The sequence below is a fragment of the Geospiza fortis genome, unplaced genomic scaffold (assembly GCF_000277835.1).
Source record: "Geospiza fortis unplaced genomic scaffold, GeoFor_1.0 scaffold1103, whole genome shotgun sequence".
Classification (NCBI taxonomy): domain Eukaryota; kingdom Metazoa; phylum Chordata; class Aves; order Passeriformes; family Thraupidae; genus Geospiza; species Geospiza fortis.
The window spans coordinates 100,212-116,587 of record NW_005054669.1 but is presented as its reverse complement, the minus strand read 5'-3'; the positions used below and the strand labels follow the sequence as shown (position 1 = coordinate 116,587).

The 16,376-nt window shown below is 54.1% G+C and overlaps 2 protein-coding genes across 2 annotated transcripts in view; one reads left to right on the top strand and one right to left on the bottom strand.

Moving 5' to 3' along the window:
- Window positions 1-12,278, top strand: part of PPM1G (protein phosphatase, Mg2+/Mn2+ dependent 1G) — a 15,309-nt gene extending 3,031 nt beyond the window's left edge. The window contains 10 exon segments of the mRNA XM_031065040.1: window positions 1,309-1,376; window positions 1,379-1,654; window positions 6,124-6,209; window positions 6,487-6,619; window positions 7,924-8,393; window positions 8,816-8,953; window positions 9,692-9,926; window positions 10,886-11,015; window positions 11,154-11,256; window positions 11,598-12,278. Of these exon segments, the coding sequence (XP_030920900.1) occupies window positions 1,309-1,376; window positions 1,379-1,654; window positions 6,124-6,209; window positions 6,487-6,619; window positions 7,924-8,393; window positions 8,816-8,953; window positions 9,692-9,926; window positions 10,886-11,015; window positions 11,154-11,256; window positions 11,598-11,792 (1,834 nt within the window). The 3' untranslated portion in view covers window positions 11,793-12,278.
- Window positions 12,279-13,370: 1,092 nt separating this feature from the next.
- Window positions 13,371-16,376, bottom strand: part of LOC106632074 (E3 ubiquitin-protein ligase RNF19B-like) — a 6,029-nt gene continuing 3,023 nt past the window's right edge. The window contains exons 5-7 of the mRNA XM_014311141.2: window positions 15,841-15,955; window positions 15,394-15,736; window positions 13,371-15,270 (exon numbers count right to left, since the gene is read on the bottom strand). Coding sequence (XP_014166616.1) covers window positions 15,111-15,270; window positions 15,394-15,736; window positions 15,841-15,955 — 618 coding nt within the window. The 3' untranslated portion in view covers window positions 13,371-15,110. The remainder of the gene's footprint in view (window positions 15,271-15,393; window positions 15,737-15,840; window positions 15,956-16,376) is intronic.

The window sequence follows — 16,376 nt, the reverse complement described above, 5'->3', positions numbered from 1 at the left end:
AGCCCCGGGGCTGGAGCCGGGAGTGGGGCAGAGCCGCCCGCAGCCCCGGTGCTGGGACCTGCTGCCCCCCTGCCCGTGTGCCAGCCCTGCCCCAGCCCTGCCCGTGTGCCCTCGGGTGGGGCTCTGTGAGGGGACAGATCAGGACAGGCCCCGAGGGGCTCAGCAAGGGAAGCACGGACTGGTTTTGGTGCCACTGCTGGGTTTCCTCCGCAGCAGTAGCATTTGCATCTCTTTAATTACACTGCTGTTTGGTCACCTGGGGCTTATCCCAGTTACTGTGTTGGGGGTTCCCTGTCTGTCTCACTGGCTTCTGTGATTGCTCACAAGGTGAGCACTAAAATGCTGCTTCTTGGTTTATCTCTGTTTTCATTTGCTCTCCAGTGAGGGTTGGGGAAATTTCCTGCATTGCCGTTCAGTCATTACTCGTTTTGAGCTCAGATGGTCACTTGCCTGTTCAGAAGCTCTTTTCATCCCAGTGCCAGCAGTTCCATTGCAAAGAGTGCTGCATAAACCCTGAACCTCACTGTTCCTGTTTCCTGAGCAAGGAACAAAGTTCTCTTTTTACAGAAAACTGCAGCTCTGGAGAGTGAAGAGACCTTATCCAAGGAGTCATACCTAAAAAAGCAGTAGAGCTCAGTGGTTGGTGGGCTGTGAGCTAGTTGTGTGTGTGTGTGTAAATTTTGGAATGTTGCTGGCAGCATGGACACATCCAGATATTTGGGACTGCTGTCTTGGAGTGAGCCCAGTGTTTTGGGGCAATTGTAGCACATTGAAGGTGATGAACTACAGAAAAGATCACATTGTTGAACGTATTACGGGATACATGTTCTTCCTGACCGCAGGAGTGTGGGATGTGTCAGGTGGGGAGGGCTGGATTGAAGGAATGTCTGGGGGTTGGCTGGGCAGGGGAAGGGCCTAGGAGAAGGGTTCAGCCTGGCCATCTGTTCCAGGCTCTGCATTGCAATAGCCAAGGTGGGTTTGCCTGCCATAGGGAAGGAGATCAGGCTGTAAAAATCACAGGGGTGCCTTCCTCAAAGCTGGCTGCTCCACAGAGCCCTTATGGAGAGAAGGGCTGTTCTCTGTCCATGGCTTGTGGGATTGTTGAGCCTTGAGCTTTGCCCAGAGATGGGAATGGCGCTGGGCAAGGGTCTGGAGCACATGGCTGAGGGAGCTGGGGAAGGTTCAGCCTGGGGAAAAGGAGGATCAGGGGGACCTTCTCACTCTCTGCAGCTCCTTGACGGGAGGGTGCAGCCAGGTGGGGATCATGGACAGCAGAAGGGGAAGCAGTCTCAAGCTGTGCCAGGGCAGGTTCAGGTTGACTGTTGTGAGCAATTTCTTCATGGAAAGGTTTGTCCAGCCCTGGCACAGGCTGGCCAGGCAGGGGTGGAGTCACCATCCCTAGAGGGGTTTAAAAGCAGTGTGGATGTGGCACTTTGGGGGTGTGGGACAGCACTTTGGGTTGGCAGTGCTGGGGCAATGGTTGGGCTCAGAGGGCCTTTCCAACCCAAACAAATTTGTGTTGCTATGATTTTCTGTGGGTCTAATGCAATCCCTGTTGTTTCAGACCTTTGCTCTCTCTTTCAGGATGCCCACAACTGCATCCCTGAGCTGGACAGTGAGACAGCCATGTTCTCTGTCTACGATGGACATGGAGGTAACTGCATCCACTCTGCTCTGTCTGTCCTTCAGTGGGACCCCTGGGGCATCCATCTGTTGTTAGGAATTCTGCTCCTTGATAGAAGCATTTTCTTTCATAGATACCATCAACAGAAGTTCTGAACTCTTAGAGGTCCTGGGAGGAAGGTGAGGGTTTGATCTGAAATTGAAATCAGATTTGTATTCCATCTTTTATACCTTTTGAGAATGGCTGGTTTTGTGGTGAATAAGCTGGGCAGGAGAGTCACAGAAGAAAAAGTGGTAAGAAAAATCACCTGAGATTGACTCTAGGCCGTGTGTTCTAGTGGATGCCCGAGAAAAGAGTGAAAATCAAAACAGGTAGATCCATTCCCTGTAAGGGTTCCTTAACTGGAGATTGCAGCCATTCCATCCTGGAGACGTGGTGGAGTCTTCTGGATGAGCTAACTCTTCACAAATTTATCTAATTGCATTTTGAGAAGGTTTCTATTGTTTGGTGATTGTTTACACTGTGCATTTCGCATAGAATCATTATTTGAAAAAGATATGGTTAAATCTGCTGCCTGATAATTTCACTGCAGTATCCATGACACAAAGAATGACTGAATACTTTTACTTTTGAACTCCATATCTTTTTTTTTCCAGTCAAGAGGAGTCCAAAGCTTCTCTCTGCTTGTATGACTGAATATTTCTATTAAATATTATTGCTAATATTATTACAGAATTTGCTCTGCCAGTATAATGTAAGAGCTCAAGATCCTGCTGTTAAATCTTGCAACTTATTTTAATTTTGATAATCCTGAGTGATCCATCATGGTTTACTGACCTCTTTTCCTGTTGATTTATGTAGATGTTTAACAACATAGCTTTTCAAGGAGCTCTCCCAGTGGCCATCCCCCATTCTGAAACCTGCTCCTATCTGTCCTCCCTGCTTTTCTTGTGGCAGCTTAGTATGGAAAACGTTTGATGGTTTATTTGAAGGCTCTTTAAAAAACCTGTGTGCAGAACTGAACTGCTTGTTTCCTCCTGTTCATTGGCTCTGTAACAGTGTCCAGTTTGTGACTGTCACTGCTGCCAATGTAGCAAGTAGCTCTTCCAAAGAGGTCCTCCCACTCTGAAGAATGTGTTTCATATCCTGAAATTACTTTTTTCCTGAACTTCATCTTAGAGTGTGCAGAGACCCATGTGGAGCAGTCACTGGTATCCTGAAGGTTCTCTTTGAGAACATGGGGATGATGAATTGGTGCTGAGAGGCAGGGAATGACAAGGAAATGGGATGTAGGGATCAGGAGCCACTCACCTCAGAAACTCTGTGTGTGTATGTCAGGCAAAACTAAAGATAAGGAGCATCTATCAGAAATGGGTCAAGACTGAAGAGTATCAAACCATCTGCTCTCCTCTGAGCTCAGTGTGTTGGTTTCTCAGCTGCCAAGGTCTCACACCATGTGTTGGGTTTTAGAGAGGCTTTGGACACTCATGATATTCCTGTTAGTAGAGGACAAGTATTGTGTTTGGGGTTCTTAAATACAATAGGGGAGATCTGAGATAGACATGGGATGGCAAAGCACTGGCATGAGTTTCTAACTCATGTTTTAGCTTTCTAGTGATTGAATCTCTGCAGCTTTCCCTGGACAAACCGTATCAGGAAGGACATGGATATAGTTGAATCTGAATTACAAGAACAGCTTTTGCCCATCCCCTACTATTGTGTGATTTTATTGATGCATTAGTTCTTAAGTTTGAAGCAATTTCTCAGGTCTCTCCTGTGTAAGAGTAAGGTTTTGGGTGGGAACCTTGCTAAGCTTTGTTAGCTGGCAGAACAGAAACTGAATTTAACTTCTCTTATACACCTTGCTCATCTCTCAGCCTGAAACACTCCAGTAAGCTTCCTGCTCCAGATAGGTTGGGAAAGGTTTTTATTACTGTCTTATTTGGGAAAGGATGAGTTTGGGGTTTTTTTTACATATTAGCATTTTCCATTTCATTGATCAGTTTTTCTCTTATGTTTCCCTCTTGTGGACAAGGCTTCCAGTGTTTGAAAGATGCTGCTGGGTCAGTTTTTTGCCTTCCCCAGCTCCTTTTTGATGTGCTCTGGCCTCCCTGCCCCCAGATTCTGGAGGATGATATTTGGGCAGTGTGCCCCTTGAGTGAGGGGCAGGGAGTGTTTGCTCAGTCCCTATGGCTGTCTACTTGTGCTTTAGCCTTTATTTTAATAATGTGACTTCACTGATATGTATCTTGCGTTGCTTGTCTGTCCTGAGGTTTATTTCTCTCTCTTTGCTATTTGCCTTTTCACTATTTTTAAAAAATTATTATTATTGTTTTAACTTCTCTGGACTCAAGGGCTTCCTGCCTTTTACTCTTCCAGTCCATTCCCCAGTTCCCTGAGAGGTGGGCAAGTGGCTGGGTGGTGCTGGGGTTAAACCACAGCAATCTTTTCTTGGCACCCACCATGGGGCTGGAAGGGTTGGAGCAGCAACGGACAGAGGAAGCCAGAGGGGTTTGTGTCTGTCAGCAGCTGCAGGTCACAGTGCTGGTTTGGTGTTCCCAAGAGTCAGAGGGGTTTGTGTCTGTCAGCAGCTGCAGGTCACAGTGCTGGTTTGGTGTTCCCAAGATCACTTTACCTGAGCCACACCACACTCTGTTCTGTGCTGTACCTGTTGCTCCTGCTGGTGTTGGCTCCTGCCCTTTGCTGGGCCCTGCAGTGATGAGTGGTGTTTGACCAAGAGGTCTGTTATTCAAACACTGACCTTGAGCCTCAGCTGCCACTTGGGCTCTGCACTGAGGACATCACTGTCCTTCAGCTTCCATCTCACGGAGAAAAATAACATTTTTTCACCTCCCTCCAAGAGGTGTTTTTGGAGAAAACATAGAATGGCCAAGGCCTCACAACCCTCACAGGCAAGACTTTCTGCCTAATATCCCATCTAGCACTGCCCTCTGTCAGTGTGGAGCCATTTCCCCTTGTCCTGTCACTCTAGGCCCTTGTCAGAGGTCCTCTCCAGTGTCCCCAGGTCAGAGCCAGTCTCTCTGTTCCCTGTACCATGGAATGCTTTGCAGCACTGTGTAACAGTGGCCGTTTGGCTGTTTCTGTTCTGTGAATGGCCACTTGATCCCGTGTCTTTCTCCCAAATCTCCCCACTTCTCTGCTTCCCACTATGTTCCCTTTGCTAAACTGATGGCTGGCTGCTGCTTTCCTCTCACTTCCCTTGCTCCCCATTCCCTCACAGAGCCTTGCTCCTGCCTGCACAGCTTTTCCTGATGCCCAGCTACCCACACAGTCTCTGCTGGACTCAGAGAAGGGCAGGAAGTGGGGATGTGCAGCAGGAAGATCAAGAGTTGTGTCTGGTCCATCCTGTGAAAAACCCTCCTGTAGCCCAAAGGAGAGGAGCCCACATGGTTCTCATACCTACAGGAAAGCCCCAGGTGCAGGCAGGTTCTGCCTTGCTGTGCCCTGCCACCCACCCTGCTACTTCTTTGTCCTGTGACAGGGAATGGTTGGTCCAGCACAGCGTCAGGATGTTCCTGGACCCTGCAGTAGGACCCTCCACCTGCCTGCAGCTTGCCCTGCTCCTCTCCCTCCTCCTGTGCAGTCATTTCATTTGTTTCTCAGTTTCTGGCTCTAATTTTTGTGAGGTGTGACCCACGTCCACATTCCTGTGTCCTACACTGTTCTTTGCTCATGTAAAAACCACAATGACTAGTGTGGTCTCTTACAACTCACACTACTCTTTCTTGCCCTGTTCAAGATAAACTACAGAAATTCATCATCCCTCAATATTTACTCTTCCTTCTCTCTTAATAGCACCTTCAGGATCTAAACAAATGCCCCCCATGCCCTATTCCATACCTGACACCATTACTTACCAAGCTGGGGGAGTTCCTGGCTTTTAAAAACCTCTCAGCTGCTCTAGGATGAGCACTTGACTGGAGCTGTCTCTCAGCACTGTTATCCCCTGTGCTCTCAGCGCAGTGTTCTGGCTGCTGTTTGTCTTGCTGTGCTCTTTCCTGTACCAAGTGACTGTCCTATCTCCTGAGAGGTTCATCTCAGTCTCTGGGATCTCATTGCCCTTGGTCTGGAGCACACACTAGGAGAGAGAACACCTTTTGTGTGCTCACTGCACACTGGTAATGCTCCCATAGAACCTGCAGTGAGCAAAAGCTTCCTGTTCCTTCTGCTTTCACTGACGTGTGCAATTAAAGATTTCTAGGTAGGCTGCACCTAAAGAGTCAGCCTAAGCTCCCTCTCAGGAAGTCCACAGCATTGGCCAGACCTGGTGGTTTGGAGCTCTGAGGTGTGCCAGGGCCATCTGCACATCCCACTGGGGAGGTGTCAGCAGGATCCCCACACTCAGCTGCTGTGTCACTGCTCTGTGTCTGGAGCAGCTCTGGCTTCTGTCCCAGGATTTACCTCAGGAGTTCAGCTGCTCAAGAGCAGCTTCTGTCTGGAAGGAGCAGCCTCTTTAAATAGTTTCTGCTCTTTTTCAGGAGAAGAAGTTGCCCTGTACTGTGCCAAGTACCTCCCTGAGATCATCAAAGACCAGAAGGCCTACAAGGAAGGCAAATTGCAAAAGGTGAGGAGCCAACACAGAGGAAAGCCCTTGTGTTTGTCCAGGGAGCTGATGGAGTCTCTATTCTTGGAGCTGTCCAGAGCCTGTCTGGGCAGAGTCCTGGGTGTCCCTGCTGGAGCCAGGAGTTGGATCAGGAGAAGCCTGTGGGTCCCTGCCAGCTGCAGCCGTGCTGTGATTAGTTACAGTGTGCAAGCTGGAAGAGACTGGATTGCACAGCATGGCAGGCAGGCATCCTGTGGGGAAGGGGCAGCTGCCCACTCATGTCTTTGTTCACACACAGGCCCTGGAAGATGCATTCTTGGCCATTGATGCCAAGCTCACCACAGAGGAGGTGATTAAGGAGCTCTCTCAAATGGCTGGGCGGCCACAGGACGATGAAGATGAGAAGGAGAAGGTTGCTGATGAAGATGATGGTAAGTCAGATGCCAGTGCACAGACAAGGCTGCAGCTCCAGGACAGGGATGTAGAGCAGCAGGGTCGAGTCTCCTTGGGCACAAGGGTTTTCTGTCCCAGTTTCTCAGTTAAATTTTGGCTGACTTGAGCTACTGCCCCTTAGCATTGTCCGTGGCTATGGGGGGAACCTTTATCCATTTGCAAGCTTAATGCTATGGACAACAGAACAGCCTGTCCCCATTTTCTGTAGAGCTTCCTCCATGGGTTGCAGGGTTCCAGGGTATGTCAGGAATTCTGAGCTGGACTCAGATGTGGAAGGGAAATGATGTGGTGTGCAGTGCTCAGCTCCCCCTGGCCAGTGGCAGCCACCAAGTGCACACAGGACTGAAGCAGAGCCTGGTCTTTTCAGCAGTTCTTCTTCCCACAAAGAAGCAAGTGTTCCACCAGCAAGTGGCTCCCAGCCCAGGAGGTGCTTCCTGGGGTGGAATCCTGTGCTACTCTCACCAAGTACCTTGTGACCAGCCTTGAGACAGATGCAAGGTGATCCTGTCACCTGGAACAATATGTCAGTCTGGAAATGCTGAAATTGTTGGTGTTTTTTCTACAGCTGACAGGAAGTGGGTGGGTGGGTTTTCTTTCTTTTTGTAAAGTATTTTCAGGAGCATTTGGGATATCTGTATTTGTTTTTCTTTTGGGATTAAATAGCAAAGCCAACTATATGCAAGGGCATGTCAGTAGGGAGCAGTGGTGTTTGGCCCATGGTCAGTGGGGAAAGTCATCCCACTTTCTGTCTGGTCCCACTTGGGAGATGGCCAGAGCTGTGCTCTCACCTGTTGTACCTGTCCAAATGACAGCTGGTGGGGATCCCTGGAGTGTTTCAGCTGTTCTCTTATTCCTAGCTGCAGCATTAATGACCAAACCTGCACACAGCAGTGGTGGCTCTGCTTCCCTGCAGCTCCCAAGGAGCTTGTGCTTGGGCAAGTGAGGCTCTGCCCCTGGGCACTGACCTGATGTGCACACTGTGCTCCCACCAGCCCCCATGCTGATGTAAACACTCTGTGGTGCTGTCAGTGGGTCAGGAAGCACAGCTCTGGGGCACTGGGGGCACTGGCAGGCTGTGCTGTGCTCAGAACTGTTCCCATCCTGCTCACCTGGAGCTGTGGGAGGGCACAGCCTGGCTGTGTGCTCAGAGTCAGCCTGGGCAGCACTGCTGGGACTCTGCCAGCAGCAGCCTCAGCTGGGGCAGCTCAGCACAGGAGCCAGCGTGCTGGGGGTCCTGCTCTCTCACCCTCTCTGTCCTTATCCCCTCCCTCTTCATTTGCAGTGGATAATGAGGAAGCTGCTCTCCTGCACGAAGAAGCCACAATGACCATCGAGGAGCTTCTCACACGTTATGGACAAAACTGCACCAAGAACCTCAAAGCCAAGTCTGTAGCTGCAGCTGGGGATAGCGCTGTGGAGGGGACAGGCAAGCAGCATGATGGGGAGTCAAATATGAATGGAGAGGCTGACCCAGGGGAGCTTCCCGACCACAAGGAGAGGAAGAACGGGAAGCCAGACGAAGAAATCACGGGTATTTCCTCCACCTCAGACAAAGCCAGCGCTGGAGGCAACAGCCCTGCTCTGCAGAAGCCTGAACTAGGCAAAGGTGACGAGGCCGTCACCTCTTCCACTGGGGAGGCCGGGCCCTCCTGCTCCTCCACGGGAAAGCCCCAGCGCACAACCAAATCCAAATTTTTTGAGGACAGTGAGGATGAGTCAGATGAGGTTGAGGAAGAGGAGGAAGACAGTGAGGTAGGAAACAGCACTGGAACAGAGTGGCCTTCTGGCTGGGCAGAATGCATTGCTTATGGTGGTGCTTGAGACGAGCCTCTGGCTCATCCTAGGTGTGTTCCTAGGAGCAGGTGTTTCAGGCTGATCCTTTGAGGCCATCCCATGGGAATGTTTGGGATTTTTGAGCTAACCCCGATGGACACACCCTCATCCTGCAGCAGCCATAGCTGATAGTCCCTGGTCCTGCTGCATGCACCATCCCTTCATCCACTGCTGTAGTGATACCAGCTGCTCTGGTTGTAGCCATCAAGTGTGGGGGACACGTGGCAGGTCACCTCACATGTCTGGGGGAACTGACCATTGGTCCCCAGGATGGAGGGACCAGCGGGGGGACAGCACCAAGGGGCCTGTGTGACTCCTGTGGTATCTCTCCTTTCTTGTAGGAATGTAGTGAGGATGAGGACGGTTACAGCAGTGAAGAGGCAGAGAATGAAGATGATGAAGATGACACTGAAGAAGCAGAGGAAGATGAGGATGAAGAGGAGGAAATGTTGTTACCGGGCATGGAGGGGAAAGAGGAGGTGCAGACCCTGGTTTTGTGTTCTGCAGCTTAGTATGGAGCTGGGGGGCACTTCGGAGACTCAGCTAGGGGTTGTTCCTATTCAGGTGGGGACAGAACACCCTGTGCACTCTCCTGGGGCTGAGGGAGCTGCTGACAGCCTGGGTTTGTGCAGAAGCTGAGGGATGGGCCTGGATCTGGATGGCAGGTTGAGATCAGAGGCTGATCCTGCTGCTGGGTGTGAGGTGCTTGGAAAGCACTGTGGAGGGAGAGCATGGGCAAGAGCAGGAGGGCTCTGCTGGCACCACAGCTCCAGGGCACAGCACGACTCCTCCGTGGGCAAGGCTCTTCAACCCATGATGGTGCAGTCAGGCAGGCCCAGGGGGTCAGGAAAAGGAGACGTGGCTTCCAAAGGTGCCAATTTCTCCCTTTGGGGAAATGTCCTGACCTGAAGTGAGGATGTGCTCAAGCTGGGCTGGGGTTGGAATTAGCACATCAGAGCAGAGGGTACAAACCTGTGGAACGCCACAGAATCCTGACCCAGCACGCTGTATGGGACTGGGATGGAGGTGTTACCTACCCCTGCCCCTCGGTGAACACACTCCCGGTGTTTCCCACTTCCCTCGGGCCTTCTCCACTGCTCCATGTGTGCTTACCCTGGGATCTGGGACACTGCTGGGGCTGGGCAGCTGGTGCTGGTGTCCTTTATGACCTGACAGGGAGCTAGAGAAGGAAATCTCACCAGAATTGTGTCCTGCAGCCTGGCTCAGACAGCGGGACCACGGCCGTGGTGGCGCTCATCCGGGGCAAGCAGCTGATCGTGGCCAACGCGGGCGACTCGCGCTGCGTCGTGTCCGAGGGCGGCAAGGCCGTGGACATGTCCTATGACCACAAGCCAGAGGACGAGGTGGAGCTGGCCAGGATAAAGAATGCTGGTGGCAAGGTCACCATGGACGGGAGGGTGAACGGCGGCCTCAACCTCTCCAGGGCCATCGGTGAGCAGGGAGGGGGGTGGTGGCAAGGCTGGCCTCAGGAGAGCCACGCTGACAGCACTGCCAGCCTCTGAGGCTGTGGAACAATTTTTAATGAGATGAGTGAAACCTCTTCAGTGTTTGATGGGAGATTTCAGTCTAATTGGAGAAAACAGCCGTGAAGCAGTTGGACACCAGTGGAAAGCAGCATCTGACACATCCCAGGCTGCTGTGCCAGCAGCTGAGTTGTCAGAAACCACCTCATGTCAAGTGTCCCAAAACCAGACTGCTGCTTCTGGAACAGGACTTTTCCTGCTTACTCGGTTATTGAGGAATCTTGGTGTGTTGCTTCCTGGGGACCTGGCTTCATGGCAGTTTGAGCCCATTTATTTGTCTGAGTGTGTACAGAAGGACACAAACCAAAACTAGTTGTTTATCTAGGGAGACACTGGCACTCCCACCTGCTATTTTGTGGTGGCCCTGGATGTCCCTTCATAGGATGATAGCTGATAAGCTGCTAGTCAGAGCTGAGGGCCAGTTTTCTCAAGGGAACTTTGAATCATACAATGAACCCTGGAATGGTTTGGGTGGGAACAGGGACCTTAAAGCTCAACCAGTTCCAGCCACAGCCATGGGCAAGGACACCTTCATTAGAGCAGGTTGTTCCAGGCCCCATCCAGCCTGGCCTTACACGCTTCCAGGGATGGGGCAGCCCCAGCCTCTCCAGAGGTGACAGTGCTGTGTGCTGTTGGCCCCAGGAGGCGGGGAAGGGGCACTTGGTTTGGAGTAAAGACAGGCTGAGCTGGCCAAGACCCCTCTTCCCTGGGCTTGCCAGAGCTTACACCTGGAACCTGCAATGGTTCCTCTGCTTGGTGGCCCACAGCCTGATCCCAGGTTGTGGGAGCACCCACTGGTCCCACTGGGAATGCCCTGTGGCAGGGCACAGCACTGCCTGTGCCCAGACATCTTCCTCCCCACCACAGGGGATCACTTCTACAAGCGGAACAAGAACCTCCCTCCAGAAGAGCAGATGATCTCTGCCTTGCCTGACATCAAAGTGCTGACAATAAACGATGACCATGACTTCATGGTCATTGCCTGTGATGGAATCTGGTGAGTGCTGAGGGAGCTGTTGTGCCTGGAGGCATCACTGCTCCAGCCTTCCTCCAGAGCTGAGCCTGAGCAAGGCCTGTTGGACACTGTGGCATGTGTGCTCCCTTTGCCTGCCTTCCTGACCCCTCTGCTCTGCAGGAACGTGATGAGCAGCCAGGAAGTGGTGGATTTCATCCAGTCGAAGATCACCCAGAAGGATGAGAATGGAGTCCTGCGGCCACTCTCCTCCATTGTAGAAGAGGTAAGGGGGGGATCTCTGCTGTCCCTTCAGCGCCGTGGCATCCCTGCTGTGTGCTGGCTCTGCCCTCCCGCTCCCTCAGATGGGTTCCCTGGGCACTCCAGCCAGTGTCTGACCCCAGGGGTGCTGTCCAGCCCAAGGAGTTTCTGCCCACATTCACAAACCTGGGGCAGCTGAGGCCATCTCTGCCCCTTGTCCGGTGGGAACAGCATTTGACTCCTCCTGCACAGGTCTGGCCTGGCAGCCCCTGACCACTGTCAGATGCTGGAGCGGGCCCAGTGCCTCAGGGTGGTGTCCCAGTGTGTGTCTGCTCTCTTGTGCTGACTTGCCCTGTCCCTCCCCAGCTGCTGGATCAGTGCTTGGCTCCAGACACCTCAGGGGACGGCACCGGCTGCGATAACATGACCTGCATCATTATCAGCTTCAAACCCCGCAACACACACCCACCTGCTGAGAGTGGGAAGCGAAAACTGGGGGAGGCAGCAGCACCAGCAGAGGAGAACGGTGGGGACAGCACCAAGAAGGCCAAACTGGAGTAGCAGGGCCCACCTGGGGACTGGGCTGTGCTCACCAGACTCTCGTTTCTTACCCATGCTGAACTCAAGACTGCAGGTCTTGTCCTTTTTTTAGCCTTAGCAGAGGCCTTGTTTGTCCGTGTCCTGGTGGGGGGTGGGCGGGTCTGGTTAGCAAGGGCATGTCCACTGTTCATCCGTAACCATTCCAAAGAGGGAGCTGGGATGAGCCGTGCCCGGGAGCGCCGCGCCGCACGCTCCGTGCCGAGAGGAGCAGGAGGAGGATGTCCCCCCATTGTCTCCATGTGGTTGTTGCCATTTCTGTGCCTGTGAATTTCTGTTTGGAGGGAAGAACTTTTTCACTGTTGAGGTTTTTTTAATCTGCACCCGATTATTTAAGGCCCTTTCTGGTTTTTTTTGTGAAACAATCTGGCGGTGGTGCTGCAGCCACGCCATGTTCAGTTGTACACTTTCAATCAATACTTTTTTCAAACTAAAAGACCAGAAAATACAGGTGTGGTCTTGGTCCTTGGTTCTTTCCTGGAGGGGGAGATGAGGAAGGTGGGGTGGGGAAGAGAACGTTTGTCCCTGTGGTCTTGGATCACTGCAGGGTTTTCACCTGTGGCTCCCAGTTTCCCCGGGATGGCTCTTCTGAGGTGTCTCACACAGAGTGGACATGAGCCTCTGGAGAAAGTCTGTGTCTGCTCAAGGGATAGGGGCACCAGGCTTGCCCCTGAGCTCCCCTGCCCATAGCACCCATAGAGCTGCATCTTCTGTCAAGGTGTGTCAAGAGGCAGCTCCTCCCTGATGCACAGCTCAGACAAGGGCTGTCAATAGCCATGGCTGCTCCAGCGGGAGTGAAGCCCTTGGGCTGTAAAACACTGATGGAAGGGTGTGGGCCATACAGGTGGGCTCTCCCTGTGTAGCAGACAGAGCCCACTGGAAAACAAGAGCACTCTGTGGTGATCCCTTATTTCTTTTCACACACAACTGGCTCCTTTTATTGTGCATTTTCCACACTTGTTCTTTCCCCCAGTCCCTCCTTCCCCCACAGCCTGGAGCTGTCCCACCTGCCCCAGGATTCCAGGGAGCCAGAAGCTCTCTGGGCAGCAGACCCCACTGCTGCCAGGGGGTCCCCCTGGACCTCAGGCACCCCTGTCTGACCATCCTGGGGCCCTGTGATTGACCAAAGCCACCACTGGAGGTGACCAGGGCACCTCCTTGCACAGCCCCAGGACCCTGTGCTCCTCTGTTCCTGGTGAGCTGCCAGCACTGAGCCTGCCAGGAAGGCACAGCACCCCTGCATCTGTTCCCTGAGCAGCTGCAGCAAGGCAAGGCAAACACCTGCAGCTCTGAGGGCCTTTGCTGTGGCACAGGACCCACCACAGAGCATTCTGAGTAAAAATCAGCATGATGAAACATCAGGAGAGCACACAGAAAATGGTCTACAGGTTACTAATGTGAGGTCACCATGAATCGGAGCCATTTTGGGGACTCCACAGAGACTGGAGTCTGCATCATAAACCTTAATGACCTGGAACAAAGCCTAAAACCAAACCCTCTGGAGATGGATGCCTGGCAGCAGGAACGGGATGACAGCACATGGCAATTGAGGCAAACTGGTTTTAATGTCACCAAGCAAAGCTGCCTCAGCTCAGGCTCTCAGGGACTGCAGAAATAACTAATACTTTAGAGCTGCTTGTCCCTGTGACTATCCATTCTGTTTATTCAAAATCTGGAGTAGCCTTGACCAGGATGTTGATAGCAGGAGGAAGCCTGAGGTCCCTTCCCAGAGCGATCCCAAGATAAACCCAGCTGGCAGCAAGTGGAAGTTGTGCTGAGAACAAATCCACTTTTGCAAAGGAAAAAAGTCTTCCTGAGAGGTGTCCTCAGGCAGCCCCATTCCAGGGGAACATGGAAACAGCCTGAGCAGCAAATCCAGCTGCAGCACTGGGGTGTGTGAGGCTCTGAAGCACCAGACTCACACAGGGCTGCAGGGGCCGAGCCTGGACACTGCAGACACCAGAGCAGTTCAGGACCGGACAATTCACTGCAGAGCCACCAGGCGGGGTGGGGAGCTGAGGCTTGGGGCTGCCAGGGAAGGAAGGGGCCAAAGGTGCCAGGAGAGGCAGCACCTGGCTGGGGAAGGACAGCCTGAACTGCAGAAGCCAAGACAGCAGTCCAGGACCAGAAGGGTGGAGATCATCTTCAGAAAGGGAGGATCTGTAGTGCAAGGCACTGCCAAAGGCACAGCCCCATCACATGGGAATCCCAGAGCAGCTGGAGGAAGCTGTGCAGGTGAGCCAGCTCACAAACCTCACCTGCCATGGAGACAGGCTGGGACAGCTGGACATCTTCAGCCTGGAGAAGGATCCAGGGAGACCTTAGAGTCGCAGTGCCTAAAGGGGCTCCAAGAAACATGGAGGGACTTGGCCAAGCGCCTGGAGGGACAGGCAAGGGGAAATGGCTTCCCACCGCCAGAGGGCAGGGTTAGATGGGATATTGGGAAGAAATCCTTCCCTAGTGGGGCCCTGGCACTAGGGAAGGTCGTCCAGGGAAGCTGTGGCTCCCCATCCCTGGAAGTGTGCAAGGCCAGGTTGGACAAGGCTGGAGCAATCTGGTCTAGTGGAAGGTGTCCCTGCCCATGGCAAAGGACAGCAATGAGCTTTAAGATCCCTTCCAACCCAAATCCTTTACCCATTCTGTGACTGCCCACCTCTGAGCAGCAAAACATTCAGGAGCAGAGCAGCTTTTTTTCCCCAGGATGCTGCAGTAGAGTCAGAGTGGCAAGGATCCCAGGGCCTGAGACTATGCAACCCATCTGGCAATAGGTCCCCTACAGCCCATGGTGGTCCCTGCACACTGGCCTTGCTGCAGGATGGATCCCTGTGGGGACCAGCACCAGAGATGGGAGCTGGGGGGCTGCTGCCCTCCCCTAACCCTGCAGCCTGCTCTTGGGGCAGATCAGCTGGTACAGGGAGGGCAGAGTCCACTCCAGATAACCCCTGCATGGCCTGGGTGGCCTCTTCCTCACCCAGGTGCAGATGTGATGCCTGTCATGCACACCAGTGGGCTGCCAGGGGGCTGTGCTGTCTGGGGAGTTCTGCCACAGGAGACAGAGCAGCTTTATTTCCTAGTGAAAAGAAAGCAGAGCAGCTTTATTTCCTAGTGGTGCCTCTGGGAAAGGGGACAGGGCTAGTGCAGGGTGCAGCAGTGCTGGGTGCAGCTGGCACCTGCCCAGGACCCAGCTCCCAGGGCTGGGTGTGCTGGCAGAGGGGGCCTGGCTCTGCCACAGGAGGGCACAGGACCTCTGTGTGGATCATGACTCTCCCCCTCAGGCCCCCATCACTCCACAGGGACACCCACGGAGCTGCCCCTGTCACTGGTGGCTCCCAGGGAGTCCCCAGAGAGGCTCTGCCCAGACAGGGCACTGCTGAGGCTCTGCTGCCGGGCAGAACGTGGCACTGCTTCCACCGACACCTCCACCTCGATGGTGACACCTTCCCTGCAGACAGACAGACAGACACCAGCCTGAGGGCAGCGGCCCCAAGGGGAACATCCCATCCCTGCCCAGCACAGCGGGGACACTGTTTGAAGGGACGTGCCAGCCCCTCGGCACCCTGCCTACCTGTCAGAGGTGTCCTGGCCCTCACTCAGCATGCTCCCAGCGAGGGCCACCGTGCTGGCTGACTGGCTGTCCCCTTGTGGCCGTGCCGGGCGCGGGCTGCGGCCGCTGCTGGGCAGGGACTGCAGAGAGAGAGAGAACACGCCGTTCCACGGACTGCCCCGCTGCACAGGAGGGCACAGGCCAGGCCTGCCAGCTCTGAGGGACCCACGCTTGGCCAGGTTGTCCAGCTCCACCACGCCGAGGTCGCCAGGCGTGCGGCCGCCCCTGCAGCCCCAGCGGCTCCGGCACAGCGACAGCACCACGGTCCCGTACACATAGGTGAGCACCAGGGGCACGCCGACACCTGCGGGCACACAAAGGGTCACTGCCCAGCCCAGCCCAGCCCGGCTGGCCCCAGACAGCCCCCACAGTGCCACCCCCACCGTGGGCAGTGCCCTCGGCACTCACCCACAGTGAGAGCTGTTATGATAGGGGACACAAAGAGGGACAGGAGGACACTGCTGGTGACAGAGAGGCACTGCTGGCACCCGGACAGGCTGCTCCGCCGGCTCTGGCCCAGCACCTCGGGGACAAGACAGAAAGGTGAAGGGCTCCACAAAGACCTCAGCACAGCCCCAGGGACTCAGCCTCTTCCCAGCCTGGCAGAGCTCCAGCCACAGCCACCCAGACACCCCTTCCTCGCCCCAGGGACAGGCAGCTACCACAGCACTGCCACCACAGCACAGGTGTCCCTGGAAAGCCCCCCTAGGACCCTTCCTCCTTTTGCCCACCCTGACCCCACTCCCCAGGCTGAGCACACCTGCACTGGCAGGGGCTGCTGGGGGCAGCAGCAGGTCCTGGCAAGGCAGGACTGGGCTGCCAGGGGTGGCACAGGGATGTGCTGAGGGCTATCAGGGGTGACACAGGGATGTGCTGAGGGTGGTCAGGGGTGGCACAGGGATGTGCTGAGGGTGGTCAGGGGTGGCACAGGGATGTGCTGAGGG